Below are 17,714 nucleotides of genomic sequence, written 5' to 3' on the forward strand. Positions count from 1 at the left end.
ACGTGTGAGTATATACAAGATATATGCATGACAAGACTAGAGGGAGAACCTCTCTCCCATAAGTCTATGCCAAGCTTTCAACCGTAAACTATTGATAGAGAGAGAGATAGAGAGAGAGAGAGAGAGAGAGAGAGAGATGGGTGCTGGTGAAGTTGAGGATGTTCAAAGAGATGAGCAGCTGTTTGAGACCAAGTCGGAAGGGAGAGGGAGACTTGCTTACAGAGTGTTTGCTGCCACCGTCTTCTTGAGCATCTGTGGGGTATGGGCCTATAGGTTGGCCCACATACTATCCCTACTGTTTCCAGACTACCTTTCGGATCCTGGTTCCGGTTCTGGTTACAAGACCGGCGTTATCGGTGAGACGGTGGTGAAGAAGGGAACGACTTATTACTATTACTTGCTGTGGAGTTCCGTGGGGATGTTCTTGGCTGAGTTGGTGTTCGGTCTATATTGGGTCCTCAGCCAGTCCATCCGATGGAACATCGTTCACCGGCTCGCTTTCAAGGACAAGCTCTCCCTGAGGTTAGTTACTCTCTAATATTATCTTCCTTATTGTGTGGATTGGAACCATCAAAATCCCGAGGAGGAGGATTTGATTACATAAGATATCGACATGGCTGCTCGGCTTGTGATAGATATCGGATGTATCTATGGAGTTACATGAATTCAAAAGCACGCTTCGGGATAACAATATCACTTGCTTGCTTTTATTCTGTTTCTGGAAATTTTACATGGGACCCCAAAACTTGCGGTTCCAGATGTAAATGGCCAAGCACCGAACTCGATCATAAGTACATAAGTAGTCGTATAATCTGACAAGTCTTATCGCTCGACGGTCGTTTACCTTTATATACAACTTATTGGCCTGAGACATATTGCTTGAAAGTATGAGAAGAACCCACAGTCGGCTAGACTAAATTGGTCGAGAGGCTCAGTCCTATCATCCTACAATTGATAAGGGAACATCTTCAGTGTCACGAAGTCCCGCTGTTTACCTCGTTTGTCAAAACCGATAATCATAATCAAAAGGGTAAATTGCACTGGTGGTCCAAAATGTTTTACAAATGTTACATGATGGTCCAAAAAGTTTTTTTCGTTACATGATGGTACAAAATGTTTCAAAGTTGTTTCATGATGGTACAAACCGTCAATTGGCCCTGACGCCGTTAATATTTTGCTGACGTGGCGCGTTCTATGTGTCACTTTTGTTACGTGGAACCAATCATAATGCGCCACGTCATTTAAGAGAAAATAAAATTTTAAAAAGTCCAAAAAATACAAAAAAATAATTAAAAAAATACAAAAAAAGAGTAAAAATTTTCAAAAAAATAAAAAAAATATTTTAAAATTTTGAAAATTATTTTTTAAAAATATAAAAAAAATTAATTTTTTTTAAAATATAAAAATAATAAAAAAGAGTAAAAATTTAGAAAAAATAAAAAAAAATTAATTTTAAAATTTTGAAAATTATTTTGAAAAAATTTGAATTTTTAAAATTATTTTTAAAAAAATTAAATTTTTTTAAAATTTTTTTAAATTTTTAATTTTTTAAATTTTTAAAAATAATTTTATAAAATAATTAATATTTAATATTAAAATTATTTTAAATTTTAAATTAAAAGTTTAAATTATTTTTAATTTTTTTAAAAATTTAAAATTATTTTTAAAAGTTTTTAAAATTTAAAATTATTTTTAAAATTTAAAATTTTAAAATATTTCGGCCACGTCAGCAAGGGGGTGACACGTAGTAGCCACGTCAGCATCGGCTTGACGGCGTCAAGCTCGAGTTGACGGTTTGTACCATTATGAAACAACTTTGAAACATTTTGTACCATCATGTAACGAAAAAAACTTTTTGGACCATCATGTAACATTTGTAAAACATTTTGGACCACCAGTGCAATTTACCCTAATCAAAATGACCCATTATGATCAATAATTTGCACTCTTAACGGTCAATAAGCTCATCATCGGTTTCCTGCTTCGGATTGCTTGATATAGCACGATGTGACAGCAACAACTTAAACATTAGATTATGTTCGGATAACGTTTAATATTCTGAATATCGCATTTATAAAAAAAAAATCTAATATTCTAATTACGAGGAATGAAAATATATGATATATGCCTACTTTGATTTGGATCACCAAACCTCGTTATATATCACATACATACATATTATATTATATATTGTGCACATGCATCGGTTATTGTTGCTTTGATTAACTTATTAATCATTTAGTACGTGTGACAACATCGATATTCCGGTACAGATACGAGGAAAAGTTACCGCGAATAGACATATTCGTATGCACAGCGGACCCGGAGATGGAGCCACCATCCCTGGTGATCAACACCGTCCTCTCGGTGATGTCCTACAACTACCCACCGGAGAAGCTGAGTGTTTATCTCTCCGATGACGGTGGCTCCAAGTTCACGTTCTACGCTCTCCTCGAGGCATCTGAGTTCGCTAAGCATTGGATTCCGTTTTGCAACAAGTTCAACATCGAGCCTCGGTCTCCGGATGCTTACTTTGCCCAGCAGCGCCGGGCCAACGTCCAGCCCACCGCCTATGGCCAGGAATGCCTGGCTATAAAGGCAAGCACATGCTGGTTTCTGTACTTTGATTTATTATTCTTAATAAACAACTTTATATTATATTAAGATTCTAAACCCCAAAATAATTAACAAATAAGATAGAAAAGTCGATAAAATAAATTTACTTTAGTGATCTTAAGTCATTTGGCGGGTCGTTCTGCGATTACTGGTCGAAAAATATATGTATGACGTGGAAATAAATTATTTATATTTTTTAAAGTATTTTATTCGCTTTTTACATAATATATTCCATTATAATTAAATTATTTGAAACTTATTATATACCATACACGAATTTTAAGTGTATATGTGGTATCATATAAAAAAAGTGTCTTATGGTAAACTTTTTGCCATTTGGCATGACTGACACTGTTATATCTATATCTATATACTAAGCTAAAAGATAGTTTTAAAATATAATTCTCCTTTAGATATAAGCTATTTAATGGTGATTTTTAATGAAATATTTTAAAATTTCATTCTCATTTCTTTCTTCATAATAGAAAAAAGAAATATCGAATGGATACAATTGAAATATATATTTAGATTATATTAGAATTTTAAGAGGGGGCATATTTTTATTCTTTACATATATATATATATATATATATATACATTTATCTATACTGGAGGATACTTCAAGAATTTTGATACTATTCCAGTAAGAATGAGTATTCCAATAAACAACATATTATGTATATATATATATATATATGCTATTTAGCTGATCATATATTACTTATGAAAAAATATATATTAATTTTTATTCTTTTCTTGAGATTGTTCTTTATTTCAAATTTCTACTTCATCTGAACTTCCATAAGAATATTTTTTTTCAAAATTATCTTGTACTTTATCTTATACATTTTCTAAGTTAAATGCATCGATAGGCATTTATATTTTCATTTATTAATTGAATTTTTTTAAAAAAATATATCCTTAAGCATATACAGATATTTTTTTATTACAAGATCATGCTATTTTTTTATAGCGTTAACATTAATAAAAACAAATAAACTTTAAAAATTGTTGCGGTTGAAGACTCTAGATTTGTGCAATATACCCAGTTTAATACGAAAGAAAATTACAAGCCTGAAAGAGACTTCAAAGATATACGATCTTTTTGAATGAAAATATGATCATTTATCGTCTTTCACGTTTGTTTATTTTCTCTTAAAATTTTCAGCTTTTTCCTCTGTGAAAAATATAACTTACTTTTAATTTTGTTTTATGTAATTCACAGAAGCTATACAAGGATATGAAGAAGAGAATTGATGAGGCTGTTAAGATTGGTACCATCCCAAAGGATATGAAGGAGAAGCACAAAGGATTCTCAGAATGGAATCCCAACGTAACAAAGTGGGATCACCAATCAATTGTTCAGGTGATATACAAAGTCGCCCATTTTCTCCTCATCATTTGAGGCCCCGGCATCAGCGCGTTACAACTAAGAATGAATAATTGAGACCGATTCAAATGATTTTCTCAGATAGTAATTGACGGAAGCGATGAGAACGCAGTCGATGGCAAGGGAAGCCGGTTACCGACGTTGGTGTACAGGGCACGAGAGAAGAGACCTCAGCATCGTCACAACTTCAAGGCTGGCTCCATGAATGCACTAGTATAATTTCTTTTGCTCATTGCAAGACTATTATTCTATAATGGAATTTGAACGTGCAATTGATTCTTCTTGCTCTGGCTCGTAATTAATTCACAGATTAGAGTGTCGTCGGTGATAAGCAATGCACCAATCATACTGAACCTAGACTGTGACATGTACGCCAACAACACGGACGCAATTAGAGAGGCCTTGTGCTTCTTCATGGACGAGGAGAGAGGCCATGAAACCGCCTATGTTCAGTTCCCGCAGAACTTCAACAACATCACCCCGAATGACCTCTATTTCAACTCTTGCACCGTGATCAATGAGGTGACACATATTATCTATCGATTGCATCCAAATTACACTCTGTTGAGCATTACAGTCAAGTCATACTGTGGATGACGCGACGAAACGATGTAATCAATATTTCGTGTAGGTTGAGATGAAGGGCTTGGATGGGGCTGGAAATGGAACAACTCTTTACTGTGGGACAGGATGCTTCCATAGGAGGGAGAGTCTCTGTGGAAGGATGTACTCGGAAGATTATAAACCAAAATTGACAGATGAAAGGACTGAAATGAAAAGAAGTGAAAGAACTGTGGTTGAACTCGAAGAAGCAGCAAAAGCCGTGGCCAATTGCTCCTACGAAGAAGGCACTCCATGGGGAAAGGAGGTACCTTTCCCACTCTTAACTCGTATAGTAACTATAGAGGGTGTAGGTGTAATTACTAATCTTTGCCAGCGCATCTGTGTCGTAGATGGGAGTGATGTATGGTTGCTCGGTGGAGGACATAGTGACGGGGATAACGATCCAATGCAGGGGATGGAAGTCTATCTACTATAATCCGCGGCGCAAGGCCTTCATCGGGGTGGCCCCGAACACGCTCGAGCTCTGCCTTGTGCAGTTCAAGAGGTGGTCTGAGGGGTTGTTCCAGATTTTCCTGTCCAAGTACTGTCCCTTCACTCTCGGCCACGGGAAGATTAAGGTTGGTGCCCAGATGGCCTACTCCTTCTATCTCGTGTGGGCTTCCTTGTCCCTCCCAACTCTGTTCTATGTCATTGTCCCTCCCCTGTTCTTGCTCCGCGGCATCCCCTTGTTCCCCGAGGTACGTTTAATTTCCCGATTTTATCATCACGTTTAGTAAATCACTGTATATATCAATAGATCCTATCGAGATGTCACGAGTGCGTGCAATTCATTGCAACTTATAGGTATCTTTGTCGAGCCTGTGGTTCCTGCCATTCATATATGCGGTCCTAGCCCGGAGCGTGTCCAGCATGGCTGAGGCACTAGGATGCGGCTTGACGGTCTGGTCATGGTGGAACGCTCAGAGGATGCTACTGTTCCGGAGGACGAGTGCATTCGTCTTTGCCCTGGTGGACGCAGTCCTTGCAGAGTTAGGCCTCTCGCAGACCGGCTTTGCCGTGACTGCAAAGACTGTTACCCCAGATGTCCAGGCTCGGTACGAGAAGGAGGTCATGAGTTCGGGAGCTCGTCGGTCATGTTTACTCTCATAGCTACCCTGGGAGTACTAAACCTGTTCTGTCTCATTGGAGGACTGATGAGGGTCGGGCTGGTGTATGGGCTGCTGGGGTTGGGGAGGTTCATGGTGCAATTTGTGGTTGCTGGGGCTGTGGTCTCGCTGAACCTCCCGGTGTACAAGGCGCTTTTCATTCGACATGACAGGGGGTGTCTGCCCATGTCCGTCATGTTCAAGTCTGTCGTTTTCGCCTCGACCGGATGTGTGGTGGCTATGTACCTATGATCGAATCATATAACTTTCTATTGCTCGGGTCCTGTTATAAACATATATATTGCTTATTGGCCAATCATATTAATATGGTGCACAAGTGTCTCGATGCATAAAGTCAGATCATTAACAAGAAACCAAGAATAGAAAATTTTTCAGGCGACGCTCTTCCAACAAATAATAGATAACTTTACCAATATGAATTTGGTTAGTTCAAATAGTTTAACGCTTATTACTATTAACAAGATTTTAAGGTCGAGCCTTATAAACGGAAAAAATCCACACTATGAGAGTTTTATCTTTTATCGTGTCAATCCGACTCAAATTAAACTAATCAGAGTCCTTTAAGCTTTTGGATATCAAGAATGCGCAAAAAAAAGAAAGAAAGGATAATTTCATTTGATTTATCGTAAAAGACAGATCTACCTCCTCCTATGCGAACAATACATAAGAATTACGTTTGATATGTATGAATGATATTCATAAATTCATATCATCATATCATCATCATCATATCATAAATCAGCATAAATCATAAATCATCATATCTCATCTCATATATAAATAAATTAATCCTCGTCCATAACCATCACCAGGCAAGTGGGATGCTTTTCCCCACTCGCCAACTTTTTTTTTTAAATAATTTTCTAATTCTTTTTTTTTTTACAAAACTCCCCTTCTTTTTTCTAAGTATTTTTAGATTTTACTCCAATAATTCAATCAATACTATTTTGATATTTGATACAAATAAGATTATAGGTAATTCAGCCAACCCCCCTAACTAAATAACCCTGTCATTACGATCGAAGGACTTATTTTCATAAATTAGTTTTCCCTAAAAAAAAAATGTGTTCCACATCTACTGATTTAAAATTTTATATCAAACATGTTTATGCAATAAAATTATCACTCATGATCCATCATTACGATTGAACTACTTATATTTATAAATTAGTTTTCCTCTAAAAAAAACTCATCCACCCTTTTAACATTCAATGGGTTCCTTCCGAAGACCCACCCTTCGATTTGTGTTCTAATTTTCCTCCAATAACTTAGCCATATTAAGCCATTTTTCCCCGGTATGCATCACTTTGTATTTAGAAAGTTCAGTTTGATTAATCTAGGTTCAAACGCAGTTAGACCACTAAGTCCATTGAGCATGACTTGGTATTCGGAAATTCAATGATACGATTAATTTAGGTTCAATACATCAATCCACTAAGAAAGTAAGCTCCCCGATCATAGATTTTTTCACCAGACTTGTTCATGAGATCTTGCTTTAGGGATGCCGAATCAGCTAAAACCAACTCACGTTGGGAAAAATATCCATTTTAATTTATCACTAACTTAAATAATCTGATTTTATTTGTGATGGTAAAAAAAATGTTCTTAGTTTCAGTTCAACGTAAAGTTATGCCATGTTCACGTAGATATTAATTTGGTTGTGGCTATGAGATTTTTTACATCAAACCCCTAAATTCATCGCTTAAAGTTAGAGGGTCACTTAAGATCTATTATATTTTGATCACGATTTTTTAATTAGAAATATTAAAAATTCAAATTGAGATTAATGGGGAGAAAAATCTGGACTAGTTACTATTAATCAAGAACTCATAAATTTTCCACATAAATGATTTTATGATTAGTTTCAATTATACTATACATTAATTGTACAAATTACTCTAATGAACTGAAAATTAATGAAAATCTTATTACTCTAATAAACTGAAAATTAATGAAAATCTTTTCGATCCGCGGCAAGGCGTGGGTTTTCTACCCTAGTGGAATGATTGTTTTATACTTTCACTCCATTTCCTTATTTAATATCACTTTTATAAGTCGAAAGAGCATTCTACTATGATGATATTTTTTCATCAATTTGATGGAGTGAATATTCCTTAGATATAGTTTAGAATGACATATGAATAATTATGTCAATGTTTTGATTATACTCCTTGATACTATTAAGTTTCTAAAAATCATCATTTTTTTTTGTTCAATACCATTATATTTTTTCGGTTACAAAAAAGGCCTAAAGTCCGATACAACAAAAGACAATACCTTTATATTTTACTCTACAAAATTCATATTTTTGTCATTAATTCTATTCCGATCTACCAAATATGAACTAGGTGTTACTTTTTCTGACTTTTAGTATATCTATTTTATTTCCTTTGTCTTGCTTATTAAGAGCTCATCGATGCTACCAAATTGCAGTTTGTATTCCTTACGTCAATTTTTATTATTGTATGGTTGGTCTTCGCCCCATCTTTCTTACTGAAAATTAAAATAATTCAATATATAATATGCATATGGGAAAAAGTCCTTTTTGAATAGGGATTGAGGGCTAGGGTAGTCGCCGATGAAGCTCCCTCCCTTTGAAATCAAGGGATCCCAGTTGCAGCTGAGATTCCTCAATTATTGGGGGAGGGATGGCCACTGAAAGGCTCCGGCTGTCCCCCTCCCTCTCTCTCGATCTTTACTCTTTTTCATTTTGTTTGTTTTCAAAATATGTTTAAATAAGATGATATTTAAAATATATAATGGATAAAAAAGTGAGTTTTTTTTTAATTATTATTATGGAAAAGTAGACGCTAGGACTAAAGGGACCAAATGGTGAAACTGTGAGGACGAATTTGAATAAAGAAAGGGATTGGGACCAAAGTGAAAACGTGTTATAAAGTTGAGGACCAAAAGTAGTTTGTTCCTTTATGAACAATTGTTTGGTTAATGGGTCATCATTATGAAAAGAGGAATTTTTATATGGGTGTTACATAAATTTTAAATCTATATAATTATTTCTTTTTTAAAAAAAATAAAGAAATGAAACAGTTTTCAAATCGGAAATAAATTTAAAATTTTTATCAATTTTAAGTGTTACATAGATTTAAAATTTATGCGACAATAATGAATTTTACGTGGCACTCTTGTAAAAGTTTTTCTATGAAAACTTGCAAGTTAGAGCCCACAAATGCCGCTGCCTTTCCAGAAATCATATTAGTCAAAGCATATGTGCCATGGCCCATGATATTATTTAGGTTTGCGATGAACAAACGTTTTCCGTTTTCATCGTTATATATGTGGCTACCCGAATAATTTCCATCAATTTAATTAAATAAAGGGTTAATAACAAAAAAAAAATGTATATACTTTTTACATTTTAACAATTTTAGCACGAACTTTTTTCCTTAACCTAAAAATGCACAAACTCTTGATTTGATAATAATTCTAGTACGTCGTCAAATTGTCTGTTAATTTAGACGGAATCGAATTTCTGAATTGAAGATGCGCCCAATCACTTATAGGCAAGTAAAATTTTACAAATTTAAAGAAAATTTCAATAGCATTTTAAACTTTAGTATAATATAATAATCTCTCTACATAATCGTAGAACAAATGGCACTTCATTTCTGTTATTTGTCAATCCGTTTATTGCAGACTCATTGCCATATGGCTTTCATGCAGACAATTGTGGAACCGGATTACTAATAAAAAAAGCTCTATTTATTAGAATAAAGAGTCCTCTACTAGTTATTCTTCCCGTTCTTATTCTAAGCAGTGATGATATCTTACATTTTCTTATTCGATTTCTAGTAAGGTCGTGAATTACATAATATAAGGAAAAGGGAAGTGAAATAAACCAAGACGACAGTGTGTACCACCATAATATACTCCTTTTCTCTTAAATTTTTATGTCAATTCTAAAGGATTCTACACATGGATAATTTATCACCTGACAATACAGTATTTTGTATAAAAAGGTCAGTATTTTGTATAAAAAGGTGACACTTCTATTCAAATGCACAGTATTTGAAAATTCAGTCTTGGTACCCTCCATATTTAATAAGATTATTATCTTTGAGCTCTAACATCACAAAATCAACTCTCACTTTTACCCTTCACCTGATCCCGTCTGTCTCGTTCCTCTTATATTAAATTTAGAGGCTAGATTTATTAAAATGTGAAAAGTTTGTGCTATAATTATTAAAATGTGAAAAAGTTTGTGTTTTTTTTGTTATTAGCCCATAAATAAATAAGATTGTGCATTGACAATAGGAATTATAAACTACAACATTACCAGAATTTTCAACTCGTTCGAGCTCACAAGTAGTTTGCAGTACAATTGGAGTGAAAATTGAAATGATAATACTTCGAAGTAAGTTACTCGTTTCTTTTTTGGGCTTAGCCTAAAGTAAATAATGGACATGTCTCTAGTTATCTATTTTATTTCGGAAAACTGCATCATAAGATTTCCATTTTTTTTTTCAGAAGTTTCATTGACAGTTTTATTTAGGGGTGTTCTTGGTATTCGAAATCTGAGCGGTCCATAAGTAATTCAAATCAAATCAGGTCAACTTATTACAGGATAAAGTTCTTCAATTTCAATATTTTTTTCATTACAAAACTTGAATTCAAGTTCTTATTAAGTGGAATAGTATTGAAATGTTTGAACCAGTTTCGATTAGTCCTAATTTCATATATATATATATATATATATATATATATGCATAAATGAATGGCTATAAATTGTGGTAAAAGGAAAGCTACAGAATCAATTGGAAGACGGCACGTAATCATTCTTTTTCCATCATTTTCCTATTGATGCAATTATATGCCAATACAAAATCTAATTCATCGGAGTATTCAGAAAAAAAATATATATAATTGACAGGATAATATGTTATATGGCTGCCAAGATAGAATCGGATAACAGTAGACTTTCTTCTTCCTGCTGGCGGCGCTGTATATATTATAACTAATATGCACATATATATATATATATATACAATATATTTAATTTTAATGTTAGGACTTCCCTCATTTGCCATCCAAGAAGAGAGATGGGAAGTGATCGTGAAGAGCAACTTCCCCCCCTGTTTGTGACAAGCAGAGGCAAGGGGACGTTTCTCTACAGGGCGTTTGCCGGCTCAGTGTTCCTTGGGATAAGTCTTATTTGGGTTTACAGATTGGCCTATTTGCCCGATGATGACGATGACGGGAGCAGTAGGTGGCGGAGATGGGCTTGGGTCGGCATGCTCGGGGCGGAGCTGTGGTTCGGGTTCTACTGGATTCTCACCCAGGCTTCTAGGTGGAACCTCGTCTATCGGCAGACCTTCAAGGACAGGCTTGCTCTAAGGTCGGCTAGTTTTTCATTATTTTTTCCTCATGAACCTCTCTTGTAACAAAAAAATAAAGTACATTTGTTTTAATTATTGTGGAAGTGAAAAAGCACTTCCCGAATTAGCTGCAGATAAAGTACAATCTCGTATGTTTTTGTTGAAACGAGTAGATGGCATATGCTGATTTTCTTGTGGCATCTGCGATATTGGTAGGTACGAACATGAGCTGCCAGGGGTGGACATATTTGTGTGCACGGCGGACCCCGCAATAGAGCCGCCGGCAATGGTGGTAAGCACCGTGCTGTCCGTGATGGCGTACGATTACCCGACCGAGAAGCTCGGCGTGTACCTCTCCGACGATGCCGGCTCCGAGCTCACCTACTATGCTCTCTTGGAGGCCTCTCGCTTCGCTAAGCACTGGCTGCCCTTTTGCAAGAAATTCAAGGTGGAGCCCACCTCCCCTGCTGCCTTCTTTAATAATAAGTCCAGCCCAGAGTCCATCGGAACTCATGCAAACGAGGAATTTCGGGCAATCAAGGTAAAAGTTCTAATTTTTTAAGACAAAATTTAATATATATATATATATATATATATTTTGCGGAATTTATATCAATTATCTGTATTTCTTTTTCTTACCAAGTAGAAATTATATGAAGAAATGGAGAACCGAATAGATACCACGTGCAAGCTCAATCGGGTTCCCGACCAAGTGCGATCGGACCATGAAGAGTTCTCTCAATGGGATTCATATTCTTCTAAACGAGACCACGATGCTATTATTGAGGTTTGTATGTATTGTTTCCCATACACCTCCTTTCTTCCTCAATGATTGGCAAAAAAAAATTTAAAAAAGGAAAATAATATATAGAGAAAATCACACTAAATAGCACTTTTGTCACTATTTTCACCTCTTAGTGCACTTTTTAAACTTAATTAAAATATGTTATAGTATAAATCACCATTTCTCCATTAAATCTAACACACTTTTTAATTTTTATTAAAACAAGTAACGGAAAAAGGAAAAGAAAATAAATGAATAATAATAATAATAATAAAAAGAAAGTAGCAGGATGAAGAAGGGAGGAAGGGGGTGGGGTTGCTCCCTGGCCACCGGCCAGCCCCATACCCAAAGGAGGTCGCCAAAGGGCTCTCGAGCCTCCTAATATCTATGATTTTTATGATTCCATGGCATTGACATTATTACTCAGATAATACTTACTTACAAATAGGTTTCTTTAATATCCAGATGCTAATTGATAGAACAGACCCAGCATCGATCGACAACGAAGGGAACGTGCTGCCTACTCTAGTGTACATGGCCCGTGAAAAGCGACCTGACTATTTTCATAACTTCAAAGCCGGAGCTATGAATTCACTGGTAAAGTACTTAATGCACCCGACACGTTATATGTTGATCCAAAAAGAAAACACATTATATCACTATTGTTCTTAGATTAATCTGCTCAAATCAAATAAATCTATATCCTAGAACTTTTGCAGATCAGAGTTTCATCGGTGATAACTGGGGGAGAGATCATCCTCAATGTGGACTGTGACATGTACTCGAACAACTCGAAATCCATAAGGGATGCACTCTGCTTCTTCATGGACGAAGAAAAGGGCCATGAGATTGCATTTGTGCAGTTCCCTCAGAACTTCGTTAATGTCACCAAGAACGAACTATATGGCAGCTCGCTCCAAGTAATTAACAATGTGAGTTGCTAATACTACGTATATTGAGCTTTTGTGTATCCAATCAAAATTCGGAGTCACTGGTCGATTTTCATGTATCCAATTTTTAAAGCTGTTCTTTACCTGCAGATTGAATTCCATGGCATGGATGGTTATGGTGGAGTGCTATACATCGGGAGCGGATGCTTTCACAGAAGAGACATTCTCTGTGGGATGAAATACAGCAAAGAAGTGAAGAGGACGACATTGATAAGTCGAAGGAGTGGAGGAGAAGATCAGCCAATTGGAAGAATTCACGACCCGCAAAAACTGAGGGTTCTTGCAAGTTGCACTTACGAGAAGAATACAAAGTGGGGAAACGAGGTTGCGATCATAACTCGTGCTAACAATTTATTCGGATTAATGCTTCCGAATAGTTGCACCGGCGACATGATATGCTGTAATACTTAAACTTAGAGGGAACAAAACAGTGATGTTTGTTTGATTGCAGGTGGGCTTGAAATATGGGTGCCCGGTTGAGGACATAATCACGGGGCTGGCGATCAAGTGCCGGGGATGGAAAGCGGTGTACCACAATCCCGAGCAGATGGCTTTCTTAGGCTTGGCTCCCACCACGTTGCTGCAGACGCTTGTGCAGCACAAGCGGTGGTCCGAGGGCGATTTCCAGATTGCGCTTTCCAAGTACGGTCCGGCGAGGTATGGGCCAGGACGAATCAGCCCCGGCCTTATACTGTGCTACCTGACCTATTGCCTATGGGTTCCTAACTGCATTCCCACTCTGTACTATTCAATGGTCCCTTCAGTTTATCTCCTGAGAGGCACTTCTCTATTTCCAGAGGTACCATTTTTCTTTTAGCTCTTCTTGTTTCAACATCGAAGTTAAGATGCTTCAACCAAAACGATCATTCGCATTTTTCTCTTTCCATGTTTTAGATTTCAAGCCCGTGGGTTGTGCCGTTTGTGTACGTGATTTTTGCGAAGTACGCTTACAGCCTGGTGGAGTTCCTGCAGTCGGGTGGTACAGTCCTAGGGTGGTGGAACGAACAGAGGATCTGGCTCTACAAGAGGACCAGCTCCTACCTATTTGCCCTCATTGACACCATCGTGAAGCTCCTCGGATTTTCTAAGACCACTTTCGTGATCACTGCTAAGGTCGCTGACGAGGACGTGTTGAGGCGATACGAGGCTGAGGTGATGGAGCTCGGGGCCACGTCTCCCATGTTCACCCTGATCTCGACGCTTGCCCTGCTCAACCTGACCTGCCTTCTGGGCTTTGGGATCAGACTGGTCATGATGTCTACCGATTCCGTGGTCAATTACTCCGGCTCGATGTTCCTCCAGGGCGTCCTTTGCGGGGTGTTGGTTTTGATCAATTTCCCACTCTACCAAGGAATGTTCATTAGGAAGGATGCAGGGAAAATGCCAATTCCTACGACGGTGACATCCGTTGTCTTGGCTGTCTCTGTGTGCACTTGTTTTGCATTCTTGTACTAAGCATATTTTGCTGTAATTGTGCATTAGTCCTTTCTTTTTCTGAAAATTCTCTGAAGAATTTTTGTACCGGGAGTTGAGATTCCCAAACTTATTAATAAGTCCTCCTACATTTCTTCACTTCTTTTCGTCAGTTATGGCATTATTTTTCACTGGAGCCGTGAATTTATTGGCAGTCCGAGGGTAGGCAGAACCACGGTCATGGACAGCTCGAACCTTTTTTTTTTGTTTTTTTGTTTTAATTTTTTTTATAGGTAATAAGAGAGGTACATATGTCTAGTATAAAGAGAGAAAATAAAACAAATAAAGAGGCACCTAAGTCCCGTTGGTGTCACTACACTAAGATCCTTTCCTCACAGCTCGAACTCTTTTGGGCATGTACATGGAAGGACTAGGCCCATTGGAGGCCCACGCTAACGCCTAATTGTGGCAACCGGCCCAGTATGTTGAGTAAGCTTTACAGCAATAAGAACCAATATTCCCTAGTGAAAGAATTTTATTAAATTCCTCCACGTGTTAAGTTGATTGGTATCCTTTTTCCAAAATCTAAACATTTGACCAATAAAATTATGGAAAGAAAAGCTTGATTTATTTCATGCCCTTGCAGTTTGAGGCCCATCTTAATTTTGTCCTTGTAGATTTTCATGACATTCGCTTTTTCCAATTGAAAATTTTTGGATTGTCTCAATTTTGTTCGTTACGATAAAAAGAAAACCTTAATAAGAGTGGGATCGAAATTGCCATAGTCCTTGTGAAGTGTAGTCATTATGAATCTATGATAGCTTCTACTGATAGCTTTTAGTGCAGGTAATTTTGAAAAATGCGAGGTTCCAAAAAATAAATTAGGAGGCAAAGTCAGAGGACCTAAGATATGGGGAGCAAATTAAACAGAAAACAAACTTTGGGGGCAAAAGTAACAGAGGACCAGAGTGGCTGATTACGGAGCACAAACGATTCCTGTGGAACCGACTGCAGAGGATCTAACCCTCCTTCGTGGACCCAAATCAAAACCTCTTCCCCCATACGACACAGACAAAAACAAAACCTTCATTCCTTCTGCTCTGTTCTTCGTACCACCTTTCGATAGGCTATCGCCGCTCCCGGGAGCTTATCAGAGCTATCAACTTCCAAGGTAATGATCGTTCCTGTTGCCCTTTTCGCCTTTAAGGGTTTTCGTTTGATTTCTCGGCGGCGATCGTATCAATGCTCTCTGTCCTCCCCCTGCAGAATTCGACCAAGCATGATACAAATATTATTATTATTATTTTTTTTGGGTAGTCGCAAATATCGAATTTTTCCCCCTTCGGCTGTACCAATGTCAAAGTGGTTTATCTGGGTGCTAAGCAATTGGAAAGAGATCCAATCTTTTCTATTTAATGTTGACAGAATTTTAGTCGTAGAACTTGTGAATTTGGGCTTCTTGTGAACTTGTGTATAGCTGAATTTCGTTTAACATATAAATTTGTGGAGCTTGCAGATGAGTTTCGGTTGGCTGGCCTCAGTTTTTGCTGTGGGGCTCATGGTATTTTCGAGCCTCCAAGCGGTTTCGGGTATTAGATTTGTAATAGACAGGGAAGAATGTGTCTCTCACAACGTCGAGTATGATGGGGATACGGTTCACGTCTCTTTTGTGGTGGTGAAGTACAACTCAACTTGGCGGTATAGTCCAGAGGGTGTCGATCTTGTGGTAAGTAACTTCACAGCATTTTTCCTATTGCTATCTTTTAAAAATAATAATATAAGATCGATTTTATTTGTTTGCTTTGTATGTGAATGATAAGACTGATAAAAAGTTCGTTACAAATTTGGCAGTGAGAACTCTGAATTTGGTTGAGAAGTGTGAGTCAATTGTGCAGTTTGCTGATTTCTTCATTGAAAATTCTTGATCCTTGTTACTGATTGCTTAGTTAAACACTGCATGATGATGTACTTTAGACTCAAACCCTGATCAAAGTATGGTTATTGCGGTATCATAAATATTTTTTGCAGTGAGTCGGTAAAAAGTTGAAAGGTGGAGATAAAAGTTCTTTTTTCGCAATGCTATTTTCCTCCTAATGAACTCTCTGATGAGAGAACTTTCTGTCTAGAAAAGCTCACTACCTGTTGAATCTATTAAAAAAAAAACAGGTAAAAGGACCTGTTGGCAATCAGATTCAAGACTTTCATGACAAGACAAGCGAGAAATTCGAATTCGTGGCGCAAACAAAGGGACTACATCGCTTTTGTTTCACCAACAAGTCTCCCTATCATGAGACAATTGATTTTGATGTCCACGTTGGTCATTTTACATATTATGAGCAACATGCTAAAGATGGTGCGACCCTTTTCTTTTCGATAATGTATCCCTTTGCAACCTGTTGCCTTGGAAAACTTGTATTTCTGATCAATAAATAATGGTTATATCATAAATGAAGGAATATGTTAATGCGTAAATATTTTTGTTTTCTCAGAGCATTTCAACCCCCTGATGGAGCAGATAGAGAAGTTGCAAGATGCCCTCTTCAACATTCAGTTCGAGCAACACTGGCTTAGAGCCCAGACAGAGCGGCAATCAATCGGTATCTTTCCATTTTCTCATAAACTGCCCCGTGGTGTATACTGATCCGTTGGAAAGAAAGCAAAATATGTTTCCTGTTGGTGCTATGGAATCCGTTTTTTATTTGCTTGAAGTTGAATGCAGTATAAATGCTTTTCCTTTGGCATCTTGAGATTTGATGATACTAATGACAAGAGTTTCATGTACTAGTAGGATTACGCTGAGATTGATGGAGTTGTTCCCTTGAGAAGGTCACTCTTTCGATCTATTATTTCTCTTGTGATTGCCTGAAAAATGAATTTTCTGCTGCTAAATCAATTTTTCAATGCATTTTTTCCTTATCATTTTCTTTATCAGTCACAGTATTGTCACTAATTACTGACTCTGGAGAACAGTTCCGGATTTCTTGCATGCTGTGTGAAAATTGAGCCTACGTTCCGGTTTTCTTCAATTTTCTTAAAGAAGGCAACAAAAAGTTATCATACTTATGAACTTTCTTTTGGTATGTTGCCACCAGACAGAGCAATCTTTCTTGCACGGATTACTGTTGTCACCATACAATTTATATACGTTAACAATGACCATGCTTTTCTGAATGCAGTTAACGATGCAATGAGCAGAAGGGCGATTCACAAGGCTGTGTTCGAGTCGGTTGCACTCATTGGAGCGTGCGTTCTCCAAGTTTACCTCCTTCGCCGCCTGTTCAACAGAAAGCTCGGGATATCCCGAGTTTAAGATTAGCTGCCCTTCATTGAGTAGTTAAATACACAATTGGGGAAGATCTTGGAACATCTCATTTGATGCATTAGTTGGTCATCTGACCGTCTTCCTAAAATGCTGAGGGGCTTAATAGAAAAGATTCTTTTAGTGATTTGACATCTTGGTCCGTATTCGTCATATTTGTTCCGACTTTTCGTCACGAA

General features: G+C 37.1%; 2 protein-coding genes across 3 annotated transcripts; both read left to right on the forward strand.

Annotated features, from left to right (window-relative positions):
- Nucleotides 1-26: 26 nt before the first annotated feature.
- Nucleotides 27-6,049, forward strand: LOC116189990 (cellulose synthase-like protein E6). Its single transcript, XM_031519659.1, is given in 9 exon segments — nucleotides 27-522; nucleotides 2,274-2,598; nucleotides 3,842-3,982; nucleotides 4,088-4,219; nucleotides 4,316-4,528; nucleotides 4,638-4,874; nucleotides 4,960-5,307; nucleotides 5,414-5,678; nucleotides 5,681-6,049. Coding segments are annotated over 9 exon segments (2,334 nt in total). The 5' UTR covers nucleotides 27-136; the 3' UTR covers nucleotides 5,968-6,049.
- Nucleotides 6,050-10,644: 4,595 nt separating this feature from the next.
- LOC116190433 (transmembrane emp24 domain-containing protein p24beta2-like) lies at nucleotides 10,645-17,710 on the forward strand. Of its 2 annotated transcripts, XM_031520124.1 has the most exons (12): nucleotides 10,645-11,089; nucleotides 11,286-11,610; nucleotides 11,716-11,856; nucleotides 12,319-12,450; nucleotides 12,573-12,785; nucleotides 12,894-13,127; nucleotides 13,255-13,602; nucleotides 13,698-14,201; nucleotides 15,733-15,942; nucleotides 16,383-16,569; nucleotides 16,706-16,813; nucleotides 17,393-17,710. In XM_031520124.1, the coding sequence occupies exons 1-12, from the start codon at nucleotides 10,794-10,796 to the stop codon at nucleotides 17,524-17,526; spliced, it is 2,832 nt and encodes a 943-aa protein (XP_031375984.1). In that variant the 5' UTR covers nucleotides 10,645-10,793; the 3' UTR covers nucleotides 17,527-17,710. The 2 variants fall into 2 exon arrangements, with proteins under 2 accessions (XP_031375984.1, XP_031375977.1); XM_031520117.1 differs by lacking the exons at nucleotides 10,645-11,089; nucleotides 11,286-11,610; nucleotides 11,716-11,856; ... (3 more) ...; nucleotides 13,255-13,602; nucleotides 13,698-14,201 and adding an exon at nucleotides 15,240-15,387.
- Nucleotides 17,711-17,714: the final 4 nt, after the last annotated feature.

This window comes from Punica granatum, chromosome 1 (genome assembly GCF_007655135.1).
Source record: "Punica granatum isolate Tunisia-2019 chromosome 1, ASM765513v2, whole genome shotgun sequence".
Taxonomy (NCBI): Eukaryota; Viridiplantae; Streptophyta; class Magnoliopsida; order Myrtales; family Lythraceae; genus Punica; species Punica granatum.

Bases quoted from the DNA above. Each gene is read 5' to 3' on its own strand.
- LOC116190433 (XM_031520124.1), top strand. From the start codon at position 10,794: ATGGGAAGTGATCGTGAAGAGCAACTTCCCCCCCTGTTTGTGACAAGC. The intron at 13,128-13,254 runs GTTGCGATCATA...GTTTGATTGCAG, and splicing joins ATACAAAGTGGGGAAACGAG to GTGGGCTTGAAATATGGGTG. The intron at 14,202-15,732 runs GTGACATCCGTT...TGGAGCTTGCAG, and splicing joins AAATGCCAATTCCTACGACG to ATGAGTTTCGGTTGGCTGGC.